The sequence below is a fragment of the Lithobates pipiens genome, unplaced genomic scaffold (assembly GCF_037356315.1).
Source record: "Lithobates pipiens isolate NorthernLeopardFrog02 unplaced genomic scaffold, aLitPip1_a1.2 Scaffold_16, whole genome shotgun sequence".
NCBI lineage: Eukaryota > Metazoa > Chordata > Amphibia > Anura > Ranidae > Lithobates > Lithobates pipiens.
Window position 1 is genome coordinate 278,865,300 of NW_027507748.1, and position 23,919 is coordinate 278,889,218.

At 41.9% G+C, this 23,919-nt stretch overlaps 1 protein-coding gene across 2 annotated transcripts in view; it reads left to right on the forward strand.

Annotated features, from left to right (window-relative positions):
• The window catches only part of CACNA1S (calcium voltage-gated channel subunit alpha1 S), a 223,094-nt gene that overhangs the window by 158,590 nt on the left and 40,585 nt on the right, over window positions 1-23,919 (forward strand). The window contains exons 26-30 of one of the 2 annotated variants that reach the window (XM_077481482.1): window positions 2,130-2,331; window positions 2,501-2,659; window positions 4,723-4,833; window positions 8,093-8,176; window positions 8,970-9,029. In XM_077481482.1, the coding sequence (XP_077337608.1) occupies window positions 2,130-2,331; window positions 2,501-2,659; window positions 4,723-4,833; window positions 8,093-8,176; window positions 8,970-9,029 (616 nt within the window). The remainder of the gene's footprint in view (window positions 1-2,129; window positions 2,332-2,500; window positions 2,660-4,722; window positions 4,834-8,092; window positions 8,177-8,969; window positions 9,030-23,919) is intronic. The other variant, XM_077481483.1, reaches the window with a different exon arrangement.

Consider the following 23,919-nt stretch of genomic DNA (forward strand, 5'->3'; position numbering starts at 1 on the left):
CTGCTCAGTTACCGAACCGATGAACCACATTTTATAACAAACATACTCCCTGTTAAACACTCCAAAAGAACAACCACACTTGCTTTGTCTGGCCAGATGGGAAAGAGGCTTGGACTGTACATTCTCAGTAGCACAAAAGCAACGCATTATCACTCTCGCTCTCAAATCCTCTATGTGGACGAGAATTCAAGAGAGGAATGTTAAGTTGTTCTCCCACCGGTACCTGACACCCTCCAGGCTACATAGATGCTTCCCCTCAACCCAGAGCCGGTGTTGGCACTGTGCTGAGGAGTAGGGATGAGCTCGGTGTTTGAGTCGAACGCATGTTCGACTCGAACATCGGCCGTTCGTCTGTTTGGCGAATTTAGAACTTTGAGGACAGTTCGCACCAAATTTGTGTGGCACAAACGGTCCACAATGCACTACGCCATCGCAGTGCATTGCTGGCTCATGATTGGCCAAGCATGCACTGTGACCCCGCATGCTTGGCCAATCACAGCGCCGGCAGCAAGGAGAGCCCTAATTTGCCATAGGCAGGATGCCTGTGGCCAATTATAGCTCAGGGGGTTTAGTACACGCCCCACACTATATAAGGCTGCCAGCATGGCGGCCTTGTGTAGTGTGTTCCGGTGTGCAGAGAAAGAGCTAGATAGGCAGGGACACTGTGTTCTTTTCTCAGGCATCTTAAAGTTAAAGTGGTGTTGTGTGCCTCCAGCACAGTATACACCTGTATCTACCCTATATTGCTGTTTTCCTCTAATTAAGGCATCTGCAGGAGTTAGTGGGTGTTGTGTGCCTCCAGCACAGTATACACTTGTATCTACCCTTTATTGCTGGTGTTCTTTAACCCCTTCCCGCCGAGCATACGCAGATGTGCATACTCGGCTTCCGGGGGTATACCGGGATGATGCCCGCACCTGCGGGCATCATCCCGGTACCGTTTTTTTCAGCAGGCGATTGGCTATCCCGCCATAACAACCGATGCGGCTAAAAGCCGCTCAGCTGTTATGCCGGAGGAGCGGGAGGGGACGTCCCCCCCTCCCGTCGCCTCCCGCCGCTGTTACCGGTGCTCCCGCTCGATCGGGAGCACCGATTCCATGTCCGATGCCTCCGGCTGCTGGGGAGGAACTGGAACAAAGCCATAATCGACTTCGTTCCAGTCTCCTCATAGTAAACACAGAAGCGACGTCATGACGTCACTTCCCGTTTACTCAGTGTCTGGATGAGCCTCTCGCACAGGACTTAGCAGCCAGTACGATACCTGGATAAATCTCTCTCACAAACTTAGCAGCCAGGGATGCATTACCTTAATTGGACTGTAGAACAGCGTCGCAGTACCAGAACCTTTAAGCTGACCTGGCGGTATTGTGAGGGTAGGTTAGATGCAGGTGCGTCCTCCAAGTAAGTCATCAAGCCCTTCTGAGAGACCAACCTTCATCCTGGCTCTCTCCAGCAAGGGTCCCCTTAGATTTGATCAGCTTGGCTTGGCTTCTTCCAAACAGGCAAGACAGCCTAAGGACCACTTCAGAAGTAGTATGCCCCAGACAGGCTTCTGGGCCTACTTGCACAGCTTACAGCAGCAAAGCCTCCAGGTCTGGAGGGGCACGAGGTTCGGACTCGCCAAAGCACATGGCATCTGTGCAATAAATACCCCTTCCCAGAATGCACAGCAGCAGGAACCTCCTACTGGGCTGTTTCTGGAAAAAGAATATTAATTACAGCTTAACTTAGTTGTTATTCTCACACTGTCCTGTAGTACCAGTGACACCTACTGGCAACAGTGGGAAATGCACAACATAGTCAAATCTAGCACAGAATCAAATAAACTATATACAATTAATCTGAGCTGGTTACAGCTCAGCCAAAAATTAAATCTACAACATAGCCCCAATTTTGGGAACAGGAGGCTACACAAGTCAACATCTTCCATATCATATATGGTGTCCTATGTTAGTAAGATAGAGTTGATTTTATAGAATGTGTGTAGGTTTGCTATGAAAGGTGACAAAATAATTTAAAACGATCACAGGAAACACATTGGCCAAGTTGTTACGTGTTTAAAAAGAGCTAGAAATATTTCAATATTTTTCTAGTTACAAATCTAACCAATATTTTTTTTATGTTATTAGGTTACTGTACAGAGCTATAGACTCACACGCAGAGGATATGGGGCCTATCTATAATTACCGCATTGAAATTGCAGTCTTCTTCATTGTCTATATCATCCTTATTGCCTTCTTCATGATGAACATCTTTGTTGGATTTGTTATTGTCACCTTCCAGGAACAAGGGGAGCAGGAGTATAAGAACTGCGAACTAGACAAAAATCAGGTAAAAATTATGAGGTTGTAACTTTAGCAAAAAAATGAAAATTATTAAAAAAAAAAATGAAAAGGTTTTTTTTTTTTTTTTCAATAAGCAATTGCTTATTGTATAGATGATACTATCTTATATTTTGGTGTTTAACTTATGTTACATTTAAGTCTGTTTTCTCCAACAGAGGCAGTGTGTACAATATGCCTTGAAAGCTCGTCCCTTGCGGAGGTATATCCCAAAAAATCCACACCAATATAAGATCTGGTATGTGGTGACCTCTTCATATTTCGAGTACTTGATGTTTTTTCTTATTACACTGAACACCATCAGCCTTGGTATGCAGGTAAACATTTATTGTCATTGTCCCTTTATTTATCAACTCATCAAGCATGACTATATAAAATAACTTTTCTTTTGCCTCCATATTGTATTTTCAACATTATTTCCCAGTCTTAATCCTGACAAAGCCTCATTTGATACTTTTTTTCCTTGGATTTGGGAACAAACATGCAAAATCCCCAATTAAACTAATTCAGAATTGCATTAAATATTTTTGTCCTAGAAAATAGAATGATTTAAATTAGAAATATTGTTATCTTTTCCATTTGATTTTTTTTTATAACTTAATGTATAATGATTTTCCAAAAATAAGAAACAAATGCGCTCTTGTGCAGGCATCTTTAAAGAATTGTACCCAGAACCATAGTGCTTGCCTGTACAGTATGATTAATGCCACAAAATTATATTGCAGTTTCTATAATTACATTTAATTAAGGCTGGGTTCACACTATTGAGAATTAGATGCAGTTTTTCCCATATCCAATTTGCATGTCAGGAGATTGTGACCAGCTCTCTATGGAGTTGGTCCACACATCTCCGCAGTGGCTTTGATGCGATTTGCACAGGATTTCTGTGTGTATTTAGGTCCATTTCAGGTCTGAATTCAGCCCAAAACTCAGGCTGAAAACGTACCTGAAACTGTGAATGGAGACGCACCGGAACCCAGCCTAAAACATACTGTATGGTGCTTTAGTACAACTTGATTATACTGTCAGTGTACCATGTTTTATCACTTTGCCTTTTCTTAAAATACTTTTGTTGGTAATAATGTGCAGTGGAGTTTGGCTGCGATGTTCATCCTTAATAGCAATAAATCAAGAAGCTTACAAACCTATCCCCAGTTTTAAGTGGGGCAGTGAGGATAGCACTTAGCATGCCATTTAAATGTGATTTTTGTGGGGGGTTTAAATTAAAAAAGTAAATGTACAACATATAATATATAGTGCTCTTTTGGCATTAGCAATCCCAATTTTTAATGGATGCTTTATACAACAGTGTTATTTCTGTTAAAGTAAAGCAATCACAAACCCATCCCAAAGTGAACATATGTTAAAGAAAGGTCTAAGTTACCACCAGTCACAGCTACATGTCAAAATCAGCAGACCAAAAGATAAAGGCACATGAAGCTATACGCTAACATTTAGGCTCCATGCACACTGGGCTTAAAAAAAAAAGTCTGTTCTCTTTGGCGTAAAAAATGCTGATATAGAGTATTTCTTGTACAAAGTCTAAATTAGTTTAGGAGAGTTTTATGTTTTTTTTCTGCCAGTGAACTCCAATCAGTAATATGATGAGTTTAGGAGCGTTTAGGAAAGTATTACATTTTTTCTGCCAGTGAGCTCCAATCACAAACGCAAATCAGAAGGGTTTTTTTTTTTCCTGCCTCTGACATTGATCTCAAAATATGCCTCTAAATGTCCTAATGTGCATGGACACATAGGATAACATAAATGTACAAGCTTCCAAGTCTCCCTTTGACCGTCATTCATGATCATAAAATGTGATGGCAGTTTCACAGACTAATGCCCTGTACATACGGTCGGATTTTCCGGCGGAAAATGTGAGATCGGATAACGTTGTCGGAAATTCCGATCGTGTGTGGGCTCCATCTGACTTTTTCTGTCTGTATTTCCGACACATCAAGTTTGAGAGCAGGATCTAAAATGTTCAAAATCCGATCATTTAAATTCCGATCATGTGTAGACAATTCCAACGCACAAAGTGCCACGCATGCTCAGAATAAATGAAGAGACCACAGCTATTGGCTACTGGCCCATTTATAGCCCTGACGTACGTGTTGTACGTCACCTCGTTGAGAACGATCAGATTTTCCAACAACTTTGTCCAAACGTGTGTATGCAAGACAAGTTTGGCACAAAATCCGTCAGAAAAAATCTGATGGATTTTGTTGTAGGAATGTCCGACCGTGTGTACAAGGCATAATAGGTTGGCTGAGGAAGCTGCAGATAAGGTTGTCTTTAACAAGTAAAGATTTGTCACAGGTTTACTAAAAAGTGGCATTTAATGTATATGAAGATGTTTGAGCTGTTTTCTGTCCTTATACAGCACTATGGGCAGACGGCAGAGTTCAGTTACGTGTCTGACATTCTCAATGTGGCCTTTACTGGAATCTTCACAGTAGAAATGTTTCTCAAGCTAGCAGCATTTAAAGCAAAGGTGAGTTTATAGTAAATTCCCACTTTAATAAAGAAAACGCAGAAGGCAATAAATTGGGACCATTCCTATTAATGTTATCAAGAAAGAAAGAAAAAGATCTGTCATCTTAGTGTTTAGGTTTATTGTCAAATGTATTAATTTAAGTGCATAACCCATAGGCAATAGAATGCACATGCTGAAGTCGGACAGTATAGGGTGAATTTTTATTTCTGTAGGTTATTACGGTATATAGTGTCTTATATATATTTTAATTATTAATTAATATGTTGAAAAACAAAAATGTTAACTTTTTTCATTCTTTAGCTAGGTATATATGAAATGTTGGATATTACAGATCTCCATTTTCCAGAAAGCAGGATGAACTCTATGTCCCATTTCACATGTTTACATATTGATTTTTGGACTTTCTACTAGGAAAAAGACTGTTGTTTACAGAGCTCAAAACCTCAAGAAGTGACTTTCACTTCTCCCTATGGTCTTTCAATGAGAAAAAGATTCTTAAGGAATACAGTTTATCACTGTAGCAAACCCAAAATGTTTTGTGATGACTGTAGCATGGGTCCAACCCATTAAATATTTACAATTGAAACTCTCACCCCCAAGGGGCCACTGGAAATACACAGGTCTCCTTTACCTGTGCAGAGACTGCCAGGCCCAGGTACAAGCCTCTAGAGACCCCCCTCCCCCCGAATAACACAGGCTGAATCTAGGGGTTGTCTTTTTTTAAGTTTTAATGCAGTACTTGAACAGGAGAGAGCGATGAATGTGCAGGATAGTCCAAAATACATGCAGTTATTAGAAGACAGGTTCACTGGCAAAGTACAGGCATACCCCACTTTTAAGTACACAGTGGGGTTTATTTACTAAAGCTGAAAAGTGCAAAAATCAGGCTCACTTCTGCATAGAATCCAATGAGCTTCTAACCCCAGTTTGTTCAATTAAGCTTTTGTAATAAAACATGGAAGCTCATTGGTTTCTATGTAGAAGTAAGCCTGATTTTGCACTTTTCAGCTTTAGTAAATATACCCCACTTTTAACACAATGGGGTTAGCCTGTACTTCAGTAACAGCCTTAAGTATTGCTGGGGGTAGAAGGGACAGCCAGTTAATCTGTAACTCTGTAAGATCAGTCACTGTCCATGCAGCATCTATCCCTCAAAGCACAAGCCCCCGTGGAGCTCTAGCCAAGATCCTACTGAAAATGTCCAGAGACAGCTGGAGTTCAAAAAAAGATAAAAACACAACAAAACCCCATCAGTGTGAAAGCAACCTAAAAGATTATTTTTTTCACAGTAAATCTTGACCTTCCCACCCTTTAATAATGTACTTATATCTTTGATTTCAAGCCAGATGGTTGCCAATGTTTTGAATGATGATAATGTGGAATTTCATTGGTTATTACACAACATTATTCATGGGTTCCAAACATCTCATAAGTCTAAAACACCATAAGTCCATATTCAATCAAATACATTTATAACAAATTTACCATACAGTGGTGTGAAAAAGTGTTTGCCCCCTTCCTCATTTCCTATTCCTTTGCATGTTTGTCACACTTAAGTGTTTCGGAACATCAAACCAATTTAAACAATAGTCAAGGACAACACAAGTAAACACAAAATGCAATTTGTAAATGAAGGTGTTTATTATTAAAGGTGAAAAAAAAATCCAAACCATCATGGCCCTGTGTGAAAAAGTGATTGCCCCCTAAACCTAATAACTGGTTGGGCCACCCTTAGCAGCAACAACTGCAACCAAGTGTTTGCGATAACATGCAATGAGGCTTTTACAGCGTCCTGGAGGAATTTTGGCCCACTCATCTTTGCAGAATTGTCCTAATTCAGTTACATTAGAGGGTTTTCGAGCATGAACGGCCTTTTTAAGGTCATACCACAACATCTCAATAGGATTCAGGTCAGGACTTTGGCTAGGCCACTCCAAAGTCTTCATTTTGTTTTTCTTCAGCCATTCGGTGGTGGACTTGCTGGTGTGTTTAGGATCATTGTCCTGCTGCAGAACCCAAGTTCGTTTCAGCTTGAGTACACGAACAGATGGTCGGACATTCTCCTTCAGGATCTCTTGGTAGACAGCAGAATTCATAGTTCCTTTTATCACGGCAAGTCTTCCAGGTCCTGAAGCAGCAAAACAGCCCCAGACCATCACACTACCACCACCATATTTTACTGTTGGTATAATGTTCTTTTTATGAAATGCAGTGTTCCTTCTACGCCAGATATACTTGGACACACACCTTCCAAAGAGTTCCACTTTTGTCTCATCGGTCCACAGAATGTTGTCCCAAAAGTCTTGGGGATCATCAAGATGTGTTGTGGAGAAATTGAGACGAGCTTTGATGTTCTGTTTGCTCAGCAGTGGTTTTCTCCTTGGAACTCTGCCATGCAGGCCATTTTTGCCCAGTCTTTTCCTGATGGTGGAGGCATGAACGCTGACCTTAACTGAGGCAAGTGAGGCCTGCAGTTCCTTGGACGTTGTTGTGGGGTCTTTTGTGACCTCTTGGATGAGTCGTCGCTGCGCTCTTGGGGTAATTTTGGGCGGCCGGCCACTCCTGGGAAGGTTCACCACTGTTCCATGTCTTCGCCATTTGTGGATAATGGCTCTCACTGTGGTTCGCTGGATTCCCAAAGCTTTGGAAATGGCTTTATAACCCTTTCCAGACTGATAGATCTCAATTACTTTCTTTCTCAATTGTTCCTGAATTTCTTTGGGTCTCGGCATGATGTGTAGCTTTTAAGGATCTTCTGGTGGACCTTACTGTGTCAAGCAGCTCCTATTTAAGTGATGCCTTGATTGTGAACAGGTGTGGCAATAATCAGGCCTGGGTGTGGCTAGAGAAATTGAACTCAGGTGTGGACAACCACAGTTATAGTATGTTTTAACAAGGGGGGCAATCACTTTTTCACACAGGGCCATGATGGTTTGGATTTTTTTTCACCTTTAATAATAAACACCTTCATTTACAAATTGCATTTTGTGTTTACTTGTGTTGTCCTTGACTATTGTTTAAATTGGTTTGATGTTCCGAAACACTTAAGTGTGACAAACATGCAAAGGAACAGGAAATGAGGAAGGGGGCAAACACTTTTTCACACCACTGTATATGTGTATAACGCAGAATATATGTTTATTATATAATGTTATATCAGACAATAGGATCAACTTGGAGAACACAACCATGCCAAACATGTCTGCGGCCCCGTGAATAGGTTTAGGTGAATAATGTATTCTCTTTTGCCTTTTAGGGCTATTTTGGAGACCCCTGGAATGTCTTTGATTTCCTGATTGTTATAGGAAGCGTAATCGATGTCATTCTAAGTGAGATTGACGTGAGTAATGGTAGTCATTTAATCAAGCTACAGCAACTACAGAATATATAGTATATGAGCTTTCTTCCAAAGGCTCACTAGGCAAACTGTACCCAACCCTCTTGTTTACATGATTAAGATTGGTAAAACTATAGTCATCTTAAGCCTTTCTCTATCCAAGGCTAAAGCAGAAAGCTAGGGACAGTTGATTGTAATGTGACTGGATACTTTTCAGCTCCACTGGTTCTGAAAATCTTTACCAAATCACCGTCAAAGTGAGTAGTTAAACATTTACACAAATATCTGATGGATCCATTGGTGACAACGAATGAAGAAATACCATACCAGTTACCTATAAGTGGACAGAAGAAATACAAAAGTGGTAATGAAAGTCAGAAATAAAAATAAATAGATTTTTCACTATCTTGATGCAAATGGTCACATCACTGTTTTTACTATAGGGCATAATAACCAGTGTAATTGTAATTTTAGAGTAATTACTCTCATTTTTTTATCAGATTTTGTTTTGCAGTTTTCCCCTGACTTAATAATGTGTTCTCTGTGCACAATATAGTATAATATCATCAACCAAGCAACAACAAAAAATGCTTTTGACTGTTTATATTCTCCCATACTCTTTATGGCGAATTCTTGATGTTCTTGTTCTGATTATCTCCCTACAGGATGTTTTACGTTAGATCATTCTGTGACCCACTCTACTCTATTCTACTTCCTTTCTTACTATAATGAGCTGTCCCCCTCTATTAATAGATAGCTCTCTCTGTTAAGCTTTGCTGTGTTTTTCTGTTTACAGACGGTCCTTGCTCCCAGCGGTGGGCTGTACTGTCTCAGTGGTGGCTGCAAGCCCAGTGTTGTAAATATCAGCTGCATGCGCTTGCTGTGCATATAGGGAACCAGTGTTTGTTGTGCTATCCAAGCAAATGGAAAGATAATTTGCTTATTGCTAATGAAATGCTAGATGTTCAACTTTTAATATTGCCACTTGCGGCAAAACCTCATGTTCTTTTGCTCCTTTCATTGCTTCTATACCATTACTAGGGTGTATCCATCTGTGATAGTTGACCAGTTAACATATTTTATATACCACTGACTTGCTACATTTTACATACCTGCATGGAGTATGTGTACTGTAGGTGGTATTAAAGTGAAAGTTAATATTTGAATATTTTTGGGGCAATTGTCTTCAAATATTTTCAAAATTAAAAACAATGTATAGTATTCTTAACCTTCACTAATTAGTCCTTGATTCATTTTCTGACCTACATTTACAACCTGTATAATGACACATTTCCAAATTTCATGATTCATTTTAACCTTATCAACATCATTAGCAAGAGTATGACATTTGATGTCGTTTTATTTTCATTTCTCCTGCAAATGATAACCCTTTGCTTGTTCTTTATGCATATTAGCTGTAAGGGACTACAGGAATTTTAAGAAAAAAATAATTTTGGACTAATAATGCTTCAGTGAATTTGAAAGATTAGCCTTCTTCAGCATTATTATATTATATTTTTGGAGGAAAGAGGGTTAGGGCAAGGACACCTTTAGGTAGTTGCAAATTCAATTGACAGACTCCGAGACTTCAATAAGAGAACAGCCATGCAGAGAAAGGCCCCAGCAAGAAGCCACATCTGCACTTGCAGGAATGCTGTCTCCTATGGCAACAGTCTTTAACAGTTCCTAACTCAAACGTAACAGTCCTTTCAATGTCACTACAACTGCTTCTTGCAGTTCTTCAACACTGAGCTCTCACTAGACCTTCTGATTCACTGACTCTGAGTCCCTTGAGCCCTTCCAAGGTTTGTGGTGGTATCTCCCTCAAGCATCACCCCCGCTTCTCTGTTGGGTCCCTAGCTTGGCACTCCAAATACTACTTAAGCCTTACCCCTGCTAACTGGCTTGTTTCCTGGCTTGACTCACAAGGCTGCTCTGCAAGTTTCTCCTCAGTGGGCTGGGTCTCTGACTTGATCACTGCCTGAAGTTTCCCGATTCTCCACCGTGCCCTTTGGTGAGAATGTGGTTCCGGTACTTGCGTCAGTCACTCACTGTGGTCCCTGGTAAAGGTGGTTGGTCCCTTTGTGGCGACAGCTTCCCTTCTACCTCCGACCACTGACAGGCTCTTCGGCCGGCAGAACCATCGCCTCTGGTTGGACTGCAAGCCGCAATCCCAATCCTGCACTGCTCTCATTACTTCTGGATAGGCCCTAACAGAGCCCGACATCCAGATGCCCCCAGGCTAGGCCCAATCTCTGGCCTAGCAGCCCGGGGTGTACGACACACGCCCACCCAGATAGCCGTCCAGGTGGTACAGAACAGAGATGACCTGACCTCACCCGAATATATAGGCACTCCCAGCAGGCCAGGGGATTCAAGAAAACACCTGCCCTTGGCTGAGATATCCCATGAACCCATAACCTAACCTTGGACAAATTTTAGAGCTGGGCTATAAAACTTTCCGACAACATAATCCAATCGGACTTTGTCCGATCATGTGTAGAGAATTCCGATCGGACAAAGTGACACACATGCTCAGATCAAATTGCTAGACCAAAGCTATTGGCTACTAGCCTGAACGTAGTCCCGTCGTAATGAAATAAAGTCGTCATGTTACGTACGATTGGATTTTCCGACAACTTTGTCCGACCGTGTGTATGCAACACAAGTTTCGGACAAAATCCGTCGGACAAAATCCGACGGATTTTGTTGTTGGAATGTCCGACTGTGTGTACAAGGGCTTTGACTATTATCAGTGAGCCGCTGTTCCTCCGCTATCCAATCACAGCTTTGGCCAAACTACATTGCTTTGTCTGCAGTGGAGAAAAATCAGTAGAACCTTGTATAGTGTGCGGCAGAAGCAATTGGAACTGGTTGAACAAAATTATGTTTTTGGCAGGTAAAACATATATGAATTTCAACTGTGCATTTAGCCGTTTGCCTGCAGTTGCACATTAGGCTTTTATTAACACAACTATTCTTGCGTCATTATTGGAATCAGAGCCAGGAGGACACTGACCTGAAATGTAACAACATTACACTTTGATGCTGGGTGGAAAACAAGCAGCTGAAAAAACATGATTGAGTGAATGGAAGTCTTTGGAGAGATCTGTGACACAGATGTCACCATTGTATACTTGGAGGATCTCGTGTCCAGCAGGGATGTTAGCTCAGTCATTTCCCATGAAATGCTTAGAGCATTTTTTTCAATGTTTACTGAAGAGGATTGATGTAAGACAGAAGGATTTTCAGGATGAAGACTGAAAACTATCGACAAAGGCAAAAAACAAACAAGGTGCTTGTAAAGCATACAAGCGCCTGGACAGATTTTGGAAAAAAAAAAATCAAATTTAGTTTGTATTGTTGCTTTTACATGGCAGAGCTGGAATGGATTGTAGACAAAATAATGGAATTAGAGATCACCTTGCACAGCTAACCCGGTAAATGGAAAAAAAGCAAAAAAAAATCCCTAGCCTGGGATTCAATCTACCCAATATTGATTTCACACCTCTGTTTCCTTGCATAAAATGCATATTTGCCTCCTGTATGCAGTATATAAGTCAGCATGAACTATCATACCATTGTCTTATGCTTTCAAAATATCATTGTCATCAACAAACCCTCTTTTATATTTTTTGCCTTCTTCTTTTGAGAATGTTTGGATATTTATACTACTTTTAAATTGCATAGTTACATAGTAAGGTTGAATAAAGACACCAGTCCATCCACTTCAACCTGAGTGAGTGTCTACAATTGTCCCTATCTCTGCACACTCACATCGGTCCCTACCCTCAAGGAGACCACAATCCAAGGTCCCCATTCAAATACTAGGGCCAATTTTGGACAGAAACCAATTAACCTACCTACATGTCTTTGGAGTGTGGGAGGAAACCAGATTACCTGGAGAAAACCCACACAGGCACAGGGAGAACATGCAAACTCCAGGCAGGTAGTGTCGTGGTTGGGATACAAACCAGCGACCCTTTTTACTGCTAAGTGAGAGTGCTACCCACTACACCAGTGTGCCGCGGAACTTCAATCTCTCAATCAACATTGACAATTTTTAATCATTATGCTGCTACCATTAGTAAATAGATAGCAAAATATATTATATTTACTTGTTTTAAACTTTTTTTTTTACATTTCTTCAGTTACTTCCTGTTTTTCATGCCTAGACAATTGATAGCATGCACCCCAGGAGTCTTCAGGAGAGGAAGAGGGGTTTTCTCAGCTAAGCACTCCATCCTGCCTGCATGCTTTAGCTAAGGGCAGATGGATTCCAGGAAGTAAATGCTACATGAATCCTTTGCCCTTACTCAAGATGGCCTCACTAGAAGTGCTAGGTGGATGTTTTTCAAACTGATACCTCAGCAAAATAAAGCATGGAGAGACATGGATGGATGGGGGAGTTTGCTTTAAATGTTGAAAATGAATGAAAATATTGTTTTTGGTTTGTGGTGCTCAGATTCAGAGTAGTTCCACTTTAAAGCCCAATTTAGTTTAAAAAAAAATCAGCACAAGAGACATTACTTACTATCAGTGTGAGGTGTCCCTTGTTTTGTTGTCTCCTAATTTAGTGGAGATCTTCCTTATCCATTCCCCCCTACCCCCGGCACTTTAGTGGGGGCTAACGACCCTGAGGGAGCTGTCACAGGCTCTCACCTAGCGTGCCAACTGTGCCCGCCCTTTCCGCCCACCTCCTCCATTCGTAGTTGCCGTACTATCGCTTCTGTGAATGAGCACGATCAATGAATGTAGGATGGGCAGATGAATACAAGGTCCACCTCCTTTATAGTTTGTGTTTCATTCATAAAAGATGTAATAAGGCTTCTATGAATTGCGGAGGTGGATGTAAAGGGCGGTCATAGTCAGGCACTCTTGATGAGAGCACGTAACAGCTTCCGCAGATCTATGACAGGGCTGTTACCAGCTTTTTGAGAAAATGCACTTTTCCCCACCTCCAGGGGAGGACATATTTTGGTGCCACACATCACATCAGCAGGGGGAAACAAGCGCTACATTTCTCATCATTTATTGGGAATTCACAATAGGTTGTGCTGACAAGATAGGCATAGCTGCCATTCAGTGCATGTGGGCAAGTCCTGACTGGGTGCTGTACTGAATGTACCCTCCACAGAAGGAAATGTGCTGTAAAGACTTCTCCTTCTGAATACTACAACTAGGAGGAAACACAACTGGGAGCCAATTCTCCATAGGTTGCACAAACGGGAAGACAGCATAAAAAAGAGGGACCTATTTGATTGATACAAAAAAGTTCTAAAATGCACTGCAAGAAGAAATGGATGATGTTTTTGCAAAGAAGGTAGGCATGTACCGTGTTAATAGAATTGATATCTTCCTGGCTGGAGTGCAGCTTTAAGTTTTTATTATGGTGGACAGTGTCACCATACGCTATGAGTGTTTTTACGAAATCTAATCCTGTACATGATTTATATGGAAATTATATTTTTGTGCATGGATTTGTTTACATTTTCAGTTCAGTTCATGGTACGGCTGATGATCTCAGTAACATGGTTTGGATCTCGTAATATAGATGTATGGTCATTAATACAATTAACCCAAACTCGAATTATAATATGTATTTTTGTACGTTTCACATATGCCCAGTAGAACATATGTTACATAACACAGAGATAAAGCACAATGTTATTGTGATTATATTGATTTTGTACCCATTTATACAAGGAAACAGATATCTTTATGGAGGAAAATGCTGATGGCACCTGCTGAGTGTCCATCTACACATAGACAAACATATTCTACAACTATATTGTCACATTGGCAAAGGTTTCTTAAAAGAGAGATGCTGAAGTCCATAATTGTTTTACCAAAGAACAATTCTGAGCCAGTACCAACGATAGCAAGGTTACCAAGCACAAAATTTAGACGTCATAGTTACTTTTTTCTTTATCGTTTTCCCTTGCCTGGCCCCATCTTGTGTTTGTGGGTAAATCCAGCAAAGGAACTATTGAAGAAAAGCGTAAACATGCAATTGAGGGAAGTCATAAGACATTTTAAGGCACTGTGACTGAAACACGAATAGTGGATATCTGAGGTTCTGCCTAAAAAGCGCTAGGTGAGTAGGAAATGACACTGCAAGCAACAACACTACAACTCTTAAATACAATCTACTAGCCCAGACTAGCCCAGATCCGCCTGGAAGAAAATCACCTGGCTTTTAGGAAAAAACTCAAGACCTTCCTCTTTTAGCAGATGATCAAAGCTCGCCACAGCGCCTAGAGGCGATTCAGTTCGCATTGTGCGCTATATAAGTATTTCATTCATTCATTCATTCATTCACTAATCACTGCCTAGTGGGTAAACTTGCCACAGAGTATGCTGGTAGTGGAGTCCTTTAAACTCAACAAAGGAGTTTTCAACCTTCAAGTGAAGGTAATTGTAATTTACATGGGTAATGGTATCTTTGCAGTGTCCTAATCCAGCAGTTAGCAAGAGGACAAGGATGTCCCTTTTAATCAAGGATCCAAAGAGCAGTAATGCCCTCAAACAGATATATAAGCAACATTCAACACACAAGAGGGTGGTCAAAAGGGATGTTCTCAAATCTGACATCTGTTAATAGTCTACCTGAGCCCTGTCTGTCCGATGATGACCCTTCCTGAGAGCTGAATGGAAGCAGATGACGTTAAGGCTGGAATGTTAGTGGCAGGTTTCCACTGTGGCCTTTCTCTCTCCAAGTTTCTTTATGTTTAGCTTTATCTGGTGCCTTCACTTGAAGGTTGAAAACTCCTTTGTTGAGTCTCAACCTCCAAGCAGTTTCTCACCTGATGTGCTGGTGTCCTTCCATCACTGGAGGAGGAGGCTTAAATCCCTTTGCCTACCGGGCAGCCAACCACATCTTTCCATCACCTGCAGGCAGCACTTGCAGGTCCAGGCACCAGAACAACTCATGTATTTTTAAAGCAGCCTCCAGTCAGGGCTGCACTGTCATTATAAACAATATAAACAAATGATCTAAAAACGTCCTTCTTTGGACACATCTACAGAGACAGATCCAGTGAGAATGAAAGCTGAAAAGGTAGAGATAAAGTTTGTATTTTAGCAACACTATTATACATCCTGAAATGGAAAAAAAAAAAAAAAAAGATTGGTCAGACGCACATATGCTTTTTTTACCACTAGTTTTCCTTAAAGCGGCGTTCCACCCACTTTTACAACTTTATCTTAAAGGAAAGACCACCCCTCCACCACTCGTTTTTGGATATATTTTTTTGCTTTTGTTTCTTACCTTTTATGAAGTACTGAGTGTGGCCTAGGGCATAATTTCCTACTGCTCCCCCACTGCCTTCTGAAACCTGTATGTCAGACAACGTGGCCATTCAGAAAGCACACGTGACTCGCATATGCTCAGTAGGAAACCGGCTGTGAAGGCTGAAGGCTCCACTGCTGTTTTGCCTTATTTACAATGGCGGGGCCTGCACCCAAGCCAATGGACAGATTTCCCTCGGGGGGGGGGGGGGGGGGGGTTGACGTCGCTGGCTCCCAGGACAGGTAAGTGTTCTTATTAAAAGTCAGCAACTACAGTGTTTGTAGCTGCTGACTTTAAAAATAAACTTTTCACCTACTCTCGAAATTATTGCATCTATTATTTTGAAAAGCCAGTATAAAGTGGGTGTAAACCCTCCCTCCTGCCTTTTAACTATAGGTAAACCTTGATTAAGGCTTACCTATAGGTAGTGGAAATATCGGCGCACGTTTAGGAGATATTTTACTTTTAGTGCGCCGATGATGTAATCGGCGCATGTGCTGTGAAGAAACAGACCTCTGTGCCTTTTCTTCCCCATCATGTGCCACCATTACTGACAGCTCCCATGCGCATGCTGGCCCCAGAAGAAAGAGGGGCGAAGATGGATGCAGCCTGCGCAGGGGACAGCGATGGATTTGTTTGCAGGTAAGTGTCACATAATGGGCTAGTATGAGATACATACTAACCCATTATGCTTTTAATTTTCAGGCTTTGCAGGGAGCCAAAGAGGAAGTAAAACCCATCAGGGTTTCCTTCCTCTTTAAGTTATAGGTTAAGGATATAGGTTAAAGCGGTGTTCAAGCTGCAAACAATTTTTAAAAACGAAGTCAGTAGCTAAAAACACTGTAGTTGCTTAATACAATAATACAAGAACATAGATCAGCATCACTACAAGAAAATAAAATATGCAAAACTTGTATTTTAGTACTAAATTTAACTAATGAGGAAATAAAAAACAAATGTAAATTGTCTTGAATCCCTGTTATAATTCAATATAGACCTAGCAGTGGTGTCATCACCCTATGTTATTGCTCTGCTGGGTGTTAAATTTACTCCTACACACAATTATAGACTTCCAATAAATTCCAGTTTAGCTCAGTGAAGAAGAGAGTTCATGTTTTAAATCTATAAACCCCAAGGCTCCACATTTTACACTTAAAGTCATGCAAGAATCTGCTTCTTAAGTTGACTTCCAGAGCTAAGGGTCAGAGCTAAGAGGTCCCTTAAGGTCTGGCAGTTACTGTTCTTTTTACTGCCAGACGAGATATCTCAGTTTAGCTATCAAGCAACAAGAGCCACATAGGGGGAACATAAAATAGGAATCTGTTTTTGGCTTTTATTTGTTGTGAAGAAAAGAGCATAAGGCCGAGCAGGAGACAGAACAGAAATGGCCAACCTCAGGGGGCTTCACACCTCTGGCTCTGCTTAAAAAGTCAGTCTTAGAAAATGGAAGGATAACTAAAGTGAAAATATAATTTTTCAAATCTATGCCTGCACCATTATGTTCATATTTGTACATTATCCCAGTCTTGACTATTTCTCTTTAATATCCGCCTCTACATTATTTGACAGTTATCCTAGACAGTCTGTTTAGTTTAAGAAAAAAAAAGGAACACTTAAGCTGGCGTAAATGGCCCAAGTATGCCACGTGATCCGCACACATTTTCTTGACAGTGAGCAGTGGGCACAGTGCTTTAATATAGACAAGTAAAGATTGAAAACACCACACATGCTCTACTGTTACTGTAAAGTTTGAAATATGTAAAGACCCAGCACTCTAATGGTTTACTTAGTTACATAGTAGGTGAGGTTGAAAAAAGACACAAGTCCATCAAGTCCAACCTATGTGTGTGATTATATGTCAGTATTACATTGTATATCCCTGTATGTTGCGGTCGTTCAGGTGCTTATCTAATAGTTTCTTGAAACTATCAATGCCCCCCGCTGAGACCACCGCCTGTGGAAGGGAATTCCACATCCTTACCGCTCTTACAGTAAAGAACCCTCTACATAGTTTAAGGTTAAACCTCTTTTCTTTTAATTTTAATGAGTAGCCACGTGTCTTGTTAAACTCCCTTTTGCGAAAAAGTTTTATCCCTATTGTGGGGTCACCAGTACGGTATTTGTATATTGAAATCATTCACCTCTCAAGCATCTCTTCTCCAGGGAGAATAAGTTTTTTTTTTTTTTTACATTTTATATTTCAATAATTTTTATTGAAGTTAGAAGTAATACAGGAAACAAAAAACAAAAATAAGTAAAGCAAAAGAGAAATACAGCGTTGACATTGCATGTAGTAGCCTTCTAGTCCACAGTAGATGCATTCAATAACCAACAAATTGTAGGATTGAATATAACACTAAGACATAACAATAGATATAGAAAATATCAGGCCTCAGGGACTAGCCTCAATCCAGGCACCCCAAATGGGATCTCACTGTGTCCAGGGTTGAGGACAATCTCCTATCAACATGTATGTAGGAAAATAGTAGTAAGAGTTATCCCTGAGGTTGTAACTAAACCGGTCAAATCACATAAAACTGACTTTAAGAAGAAACAAATAATATAGCCAATCTTCCAGAATGAAGCAAACATAACATCACATATCAATTATCATAAGTACGCCCGGATGCAGGTAAGCATAAAGCATAGGAAGCTATGGGCTTTGTAAAGAAGGAGAATACAAAGATAAGTAAAGAAAAAGGTAAAACAAAACACACGAAGGGGAGGGAAAAAAAAAAGAAAGAAAAGGGGGGGGGGGACTTGTCTTCCCTCCACACTCCCCGTCCCTCTCTCCCCCCCCTCCATCGAGGGGGGGGGAGAGGTCCAGGGAGATGGTAGAGCAAGGGCAGAAAGAATGGGTAGGGAAGCCTTATCATGTTATAGTTTTCAGATAAGTAAGGGTTGGGAATTGTTGAACCACTCCGTCCACGCCTCCCAAAGTGTTGCAGTTTTGGGTAGATGTCCCTCTGCAGTGGCATACATACATTCATACATCCCATGCAAATGAGTGGTTCGTATAACGTCAGCACAGGAAATTGGGGCAGAGGATTTCCAATTTCGGGTCACCGTTAATCTAGCGGCAAGGCAAATGTGCGTTACTATGCATCTTAGCCTGTAAGGGTAGTGTTCAATGCCAATGGTGAGTAAAGCCAGAGCGGGGTTTGGAGGGGTAGCAATGTGTGAGACTTCTGATATGAGATTGAATACATCTGTCCAGAAAGGGACCAATTTGGGGCAGGACCAGAGGGTATGATAAAGGGTTCCTGGGAGACCACAGTTTCTCCAACAGGTTGGATCTGTATTTTTATAGTAGGTGTGAAGATGGGTTGGGGTGAGGTACCACCTGAGATTAATTTTGTATGTGAGTTCCCAGAGGTTAGCAGATTTAGTCGCCGAATTAACAGCTTTTATGGCAAGTGACCATTGATGCGATGAATATGTGTTGTCCATATCTTGTTCCCATTGTATCATGGGGGGCAGTTTGGCAAAGGACGTCTTTTCATTAAGTGTGGCGTAAAACAGAGAAATACCTTTGGTTGATGAATTATCACCTGTGAGATATTGCCAGGTTGGTCGTGGAATATGTACGTGGAGATGGGGATTCCGTATTAGGCAATGAGTTATTTGGAAATATTTGAAATAGTTGCGGGGAGGTAGATTAAATTCCTGTTTCAAGGAGGAAAAGGATTTTAGGAGGCCATCTTTATAGAGATCCGCTATGTGTGTGATCCCAGTGGCTTTCCAAGAATGCATATGCATGTCAGAGATCAGTAGACCAATGATATCTATCGGGAGAGGAACAGTGCAGTTGTTGGTATTCGTGTGTGTGTGTTTGACCAGATAGGCGAATGCCTTCACTGATGCTCTTATGGGGGGAGAGAGGAGTGTATCCCTCACCCTCAATTTAGGTGCAGAGAGGAGCCACGTTTGTAAATTTTTACCAGGTATTTGGGAGGTTTCTATGGAGCTCCAGTGGTTGTTAAGGTCAGGAGTAAACCATTCTTTGAGTTGTGCCAGTATGGCTGCGTGGTAGTAGTCCTTAATATTGATATAACCCATACCTCCCACCGTTTTGTGCTTCAGTAGGGTAGTGTATGCTATTCTAGCTTTTTTCCCTTGCCATACAAATTTTCTGAGTAATGTTTGGGTTTGTGTGAAGAAGGGTGCAGGTATGGGGATTGGTATTGCCCTAAACAGGTACAGTAACCGTGGAAGGTGGATCATTTTGAATGTTGCTAGTCTACCCGAGCTTGTGAGCATCAATTTAGATAATTTGTCGAGTTCCAGTGGGAGTTGGTTGAGAAAGGGGGTGAAATTGGCCTTAAACAAGTCGTTAGGACGAGAGGTGAGGGTGATACCTAGGTAGGTCAAAGAATCAGCGGCCCACGCATAGTGGTAATAGTCTTTCAGGGACAGACATTGTTGTTCTGGCAGGACTAAGGGAAGTGCATAAGATTTAGAAACATTCACTTTGTAATATGAGACGAGACTAAATTCATCAAGTACTTGTGGTACCGAAGCCAGGGAAGAGGTGGGACGAGTCAAGGAAAAGATGACATCGTCAGCAAAAAGGCTGATCTTGTGGTTTGTATTGCCAATGTTAATACCATAGATGTTGGGATGGGATCTGATTTTAGCTGCCAGGGGTTCGATCATTAGGTCAAATATCAAAGGCGAGAGGGGGCATCCTTGTCGGGTGTCGTTTGTAATATGAAACGAAGTCGATAGCATTGAGGAACAGTAAACTTGGGCCGAAGGGTTGGAGTAAAGGGCTAAAATAGATGAGAGGATGTGGTTTTGAAATCCAAATTTCTCTAAGGTTAATTTTAAGTAATGCCAGTGAACCCTATCGAATGCCTTCTCCGCATCCAATGAGAGAAGCAGAGAAGGCACTCGATGGGTCACTGCATGATGGACAAGATTAATCATGCGTCGGGTGGCATCTGAGGTCTGACGACCTTTGACAAAGCCCGATTGATCAGGGTGTATCAACAGTGGCAATATGTCATCTAATCTCTTTGCAATAACTTTAGCGTACAATTTTATATCATGGTTCAGTAGTGAGATGGGACGAAAATTTTGAGTGAGATTAGGTTCCTTCCCTGGCTTTGGTATTGTTACAATTAACGCTTTTAACATCTCTTGCGGAAAGGAAGCAGAGGAGGCAGCAGAATTAAATAGGGGTATCATATGTGGAGTGAGGATTGTACTAAATTGTTTGTAGTACTCTCCTACAAAACCATCTGGACCGGTCGCTTTGCCATTAGGTAGAGTTTGGATAGCGGATTGAATTTCTAGTTGTGTGAAAGGGGCATTGAGTACCTCCAGTTGATGTGTAGTCAGACGGGGGAGATTCACTGAGTCTAAGAAATCCTGTATCTGCGTATGAGTGGGTTGGGTTTGGTTGGGATCAGCAGTTAGATTATATAGTTTGCCATAATAAACGCTGAAGGCATTAGCGATGTCTTGCGGATTAGTCAGTTTGGAGTTGGAGTCTGGGTGATGGATATAAGGTATGGGAGATCTAGTAATATGGCCTTTAATTTGGTGGGAGAGTAGCTTACCAGATTTGTTACCTGCAGCGTAAAATGTCATTTTATGCCGCCTTTGGATTTTGTCATGGTTCTCTAGTAAAAGGGCCCTAAGCTCCAGTCTCAGTGATATTAATTCAGATTTAAGTGTCTGGGTAGGCTGGGCTTTGTTAAGCAAGTCAACAGTTTGTATACGTGTAAGAAGGGTGTTCATCCGCTGCCTCCTTTGCTTAGCATCCCTAGCCCCAAGTTGAATAAAAATTCCCCGCATAAATGCTTTATGCGAGGCCCACAAAATATGCGGATCTGCAACAGAGTCTTTGTTACGAATGAAATATTCCTCCAATTCGTTTTTCAATATTTGAGCATAGGGTTCCGCTTGTAAAATTCTGGAATTCATTCTCCAAAGATATGCTGGTGAGTGTTTGATTTTGTCTTCCAAGGTTATACTCACAGGGGAGTGGTCTGACCATGTAGTTAGATGTATAGTAGAAGAGGATACATTTTGAAGAGTCCAGGGGTCTGTTAAAAAAAGGTTGATTCGGGAGTAAGAATTATGTCCTGGGGAAAAGTATGTGTAGTCTCTCTCATCTGCATGCTGACATCTCCAGATGTCTAGAAGGCGTAGATTGCTCAGCAAAGGGTTGAGCGCTAGTCTGCGTCTCTTAGGCTGAAAGGTCGAATCTAGTTCCGGATCAGGAGTGCTGTTGAAATCTCCACACCAGATTGTAGCTCCCTGCTTTTGGGCTTCAACTTTCTTATGTAGCTTACGTAAAAAGCGAGATTGGTGTGTATTAGGCGCATACACGGTGACAAAAGTATAAGGAGCACCATTGATGGTGCAAGACAATATTATATAGCGACCATGTTGTGCACTGGACAAGATGAAATGCTAGAGTGTTTTTGAAGGCTATAAGTACCCCTTTCCGTTTCTTTTCCGCATTAGCGGTGAAAATATTGCTGAATTCTCTGTTAGTGCATACCGGTGGGTTGCTTGCTTGGAAGTGCGTTTCTTGTACGCATAGAACGTCACACTTAGTGTGTTTGGTTAACGACCACAAAGACCGTCTCTTGGCAGGGTGGTTAAGCCCCTTCGCATTGATTGTGACAATGGTGATTGGCATGTGGAGTGCTTAATTGCCAAAAAAGAACAAAAGGGAACTGATAGGGTTGTTACCTTGGAAGGCGGTGGTCTAGAGGGGTCCGAAAGTTCAGTTAGCTGTGCTGGAAACCGGAATAGATCAAGAGTAGGCACGTTCAGTCCAACGGGTGGAGGCTTCCGGGGTGCTGTGTAGGGTGGAGAGACAAGCAGGGAAGGAAGAGAAGTGGGAAAGGGGAGAGACACAAAAAACAAAAAACAAACAAAAAAAAAACAAAAAAAAAAAGGTAAAAAAAAAAAAAGGCACACAATTGTATCTAGGTAGACCAAAAAGCAAAGAGATTTGCGGGTAGTTGTAGCTTAGAAAGCTTTAAGGTACTGAAAACCGTGAACTGTAAAAGGTGTTTCTGTTGAGGATAAACCTCAGCGCTACAGCGCCTAGAAACACAAAAACTGGGGTAACGAGTCTTAAGACCTGGCATGAGTAGATGGCATCACCAAACGGCAAATAGAACGTATGAGCCCATTCCTGAGTTTTAAAGGGAAGCGTTGTTTTGGCTCCTGGGAGGCAGAGGTTGGGCTATTATAGAGCCTGTGTTACTTTGATCCATAGGTGCCTCACCAGGGGAGGCAGGGACGATGCCCCATTTCTGTAAGAGATGCAAACCTTGCTGCAGGGACGTTACAACGTATTTCCTCCCGTCTCGGAGGACGGACAACTTGGCTGGTGCTATCCACTGGTATTGGAGCTGGTGGTTGCGGAGGGCTTTGGTGATCGTATTAAGCTGCCTCCTTCTGCTCAGAGTATGCTGTGAGAGGTCAGCATAGATTTGGAGACGATTGTATGGGTCTGGTAAATTTTCTAATCCCCTCATCCTGTGCATGAATTGCTCCTTAATGTGGTAGAAATGCACTCTAAGGATGACATCTCTAGGCACAGCGTCAGGTAAAAACGCGGGTTTTGGCAGCCTGTGAATGCGGTCAATGACAAGTTCTATATTTTTTGCCTCAGGGAGCACAGCTTTAATAAGGCCTTTTGCATAGGCAGGCAATTCAGTGTTTTGGACAGATTCCGGGACTCCTCTGATTTTAAAGTTGTTACGTCTGGCTCTGTCCTCTAAATCCGCCATTTTGTCCTTTATCCATGTAATATCCTGAGCTTGCGCCTCCTGAGTATCAATAATGTCATTTACTGTGCCTGTGATGTCCCCTACTGTAACCTCCATTTGTGTGATCCTGTCATCCATTGCTCCTATTTTACTACCAAAACTGTGCATGAGAGAGAACATATCTGACTGCAGCGAGCTCCTTAGAGACATGAGCATGTCCTTTAAGGTGGTGTCTATGACAGCCTGCCCGATGGTAGGGAATGCTGCTATGGCATCAGGTTGCTGGCTCTGCTGAGGGAAGGCCTGAGGCGTCCCATGAGTGAGGTCCCTGCACTGAGCTGTGCCTGTGTTGTCCAGGCGCATCTTAGCCTTAGCTGGGCTTTGGGCTGTGGGTGTCCCTGGAGGTGAGAGGGAAGGGTCTCCCCTGCTTACCGGAGGATGTGTCGATACGTACGTTTCACCCCCTCCGTTCGCGAGAGTTGCGGCCTCTGCCTGTATGCTCCGTAGGTCCGCGCCGGCGCCATTTTGGGTCTTCCGCGCGGACGGCTGATACATGAACGCCGTTAATTTTCGGGGAAGCCGATCGTCTTTGCGCTTCAGCGACATCGCTGTGAGGCGGATCGGGAGTTCTCCCGGGATGTCAGAGGCTTGAAAGGCGGAATGGGTTCGTCGAGAGTCGCTTCGGATGCCGTCGGTGTTGAGAGCTCTCTCCTCAA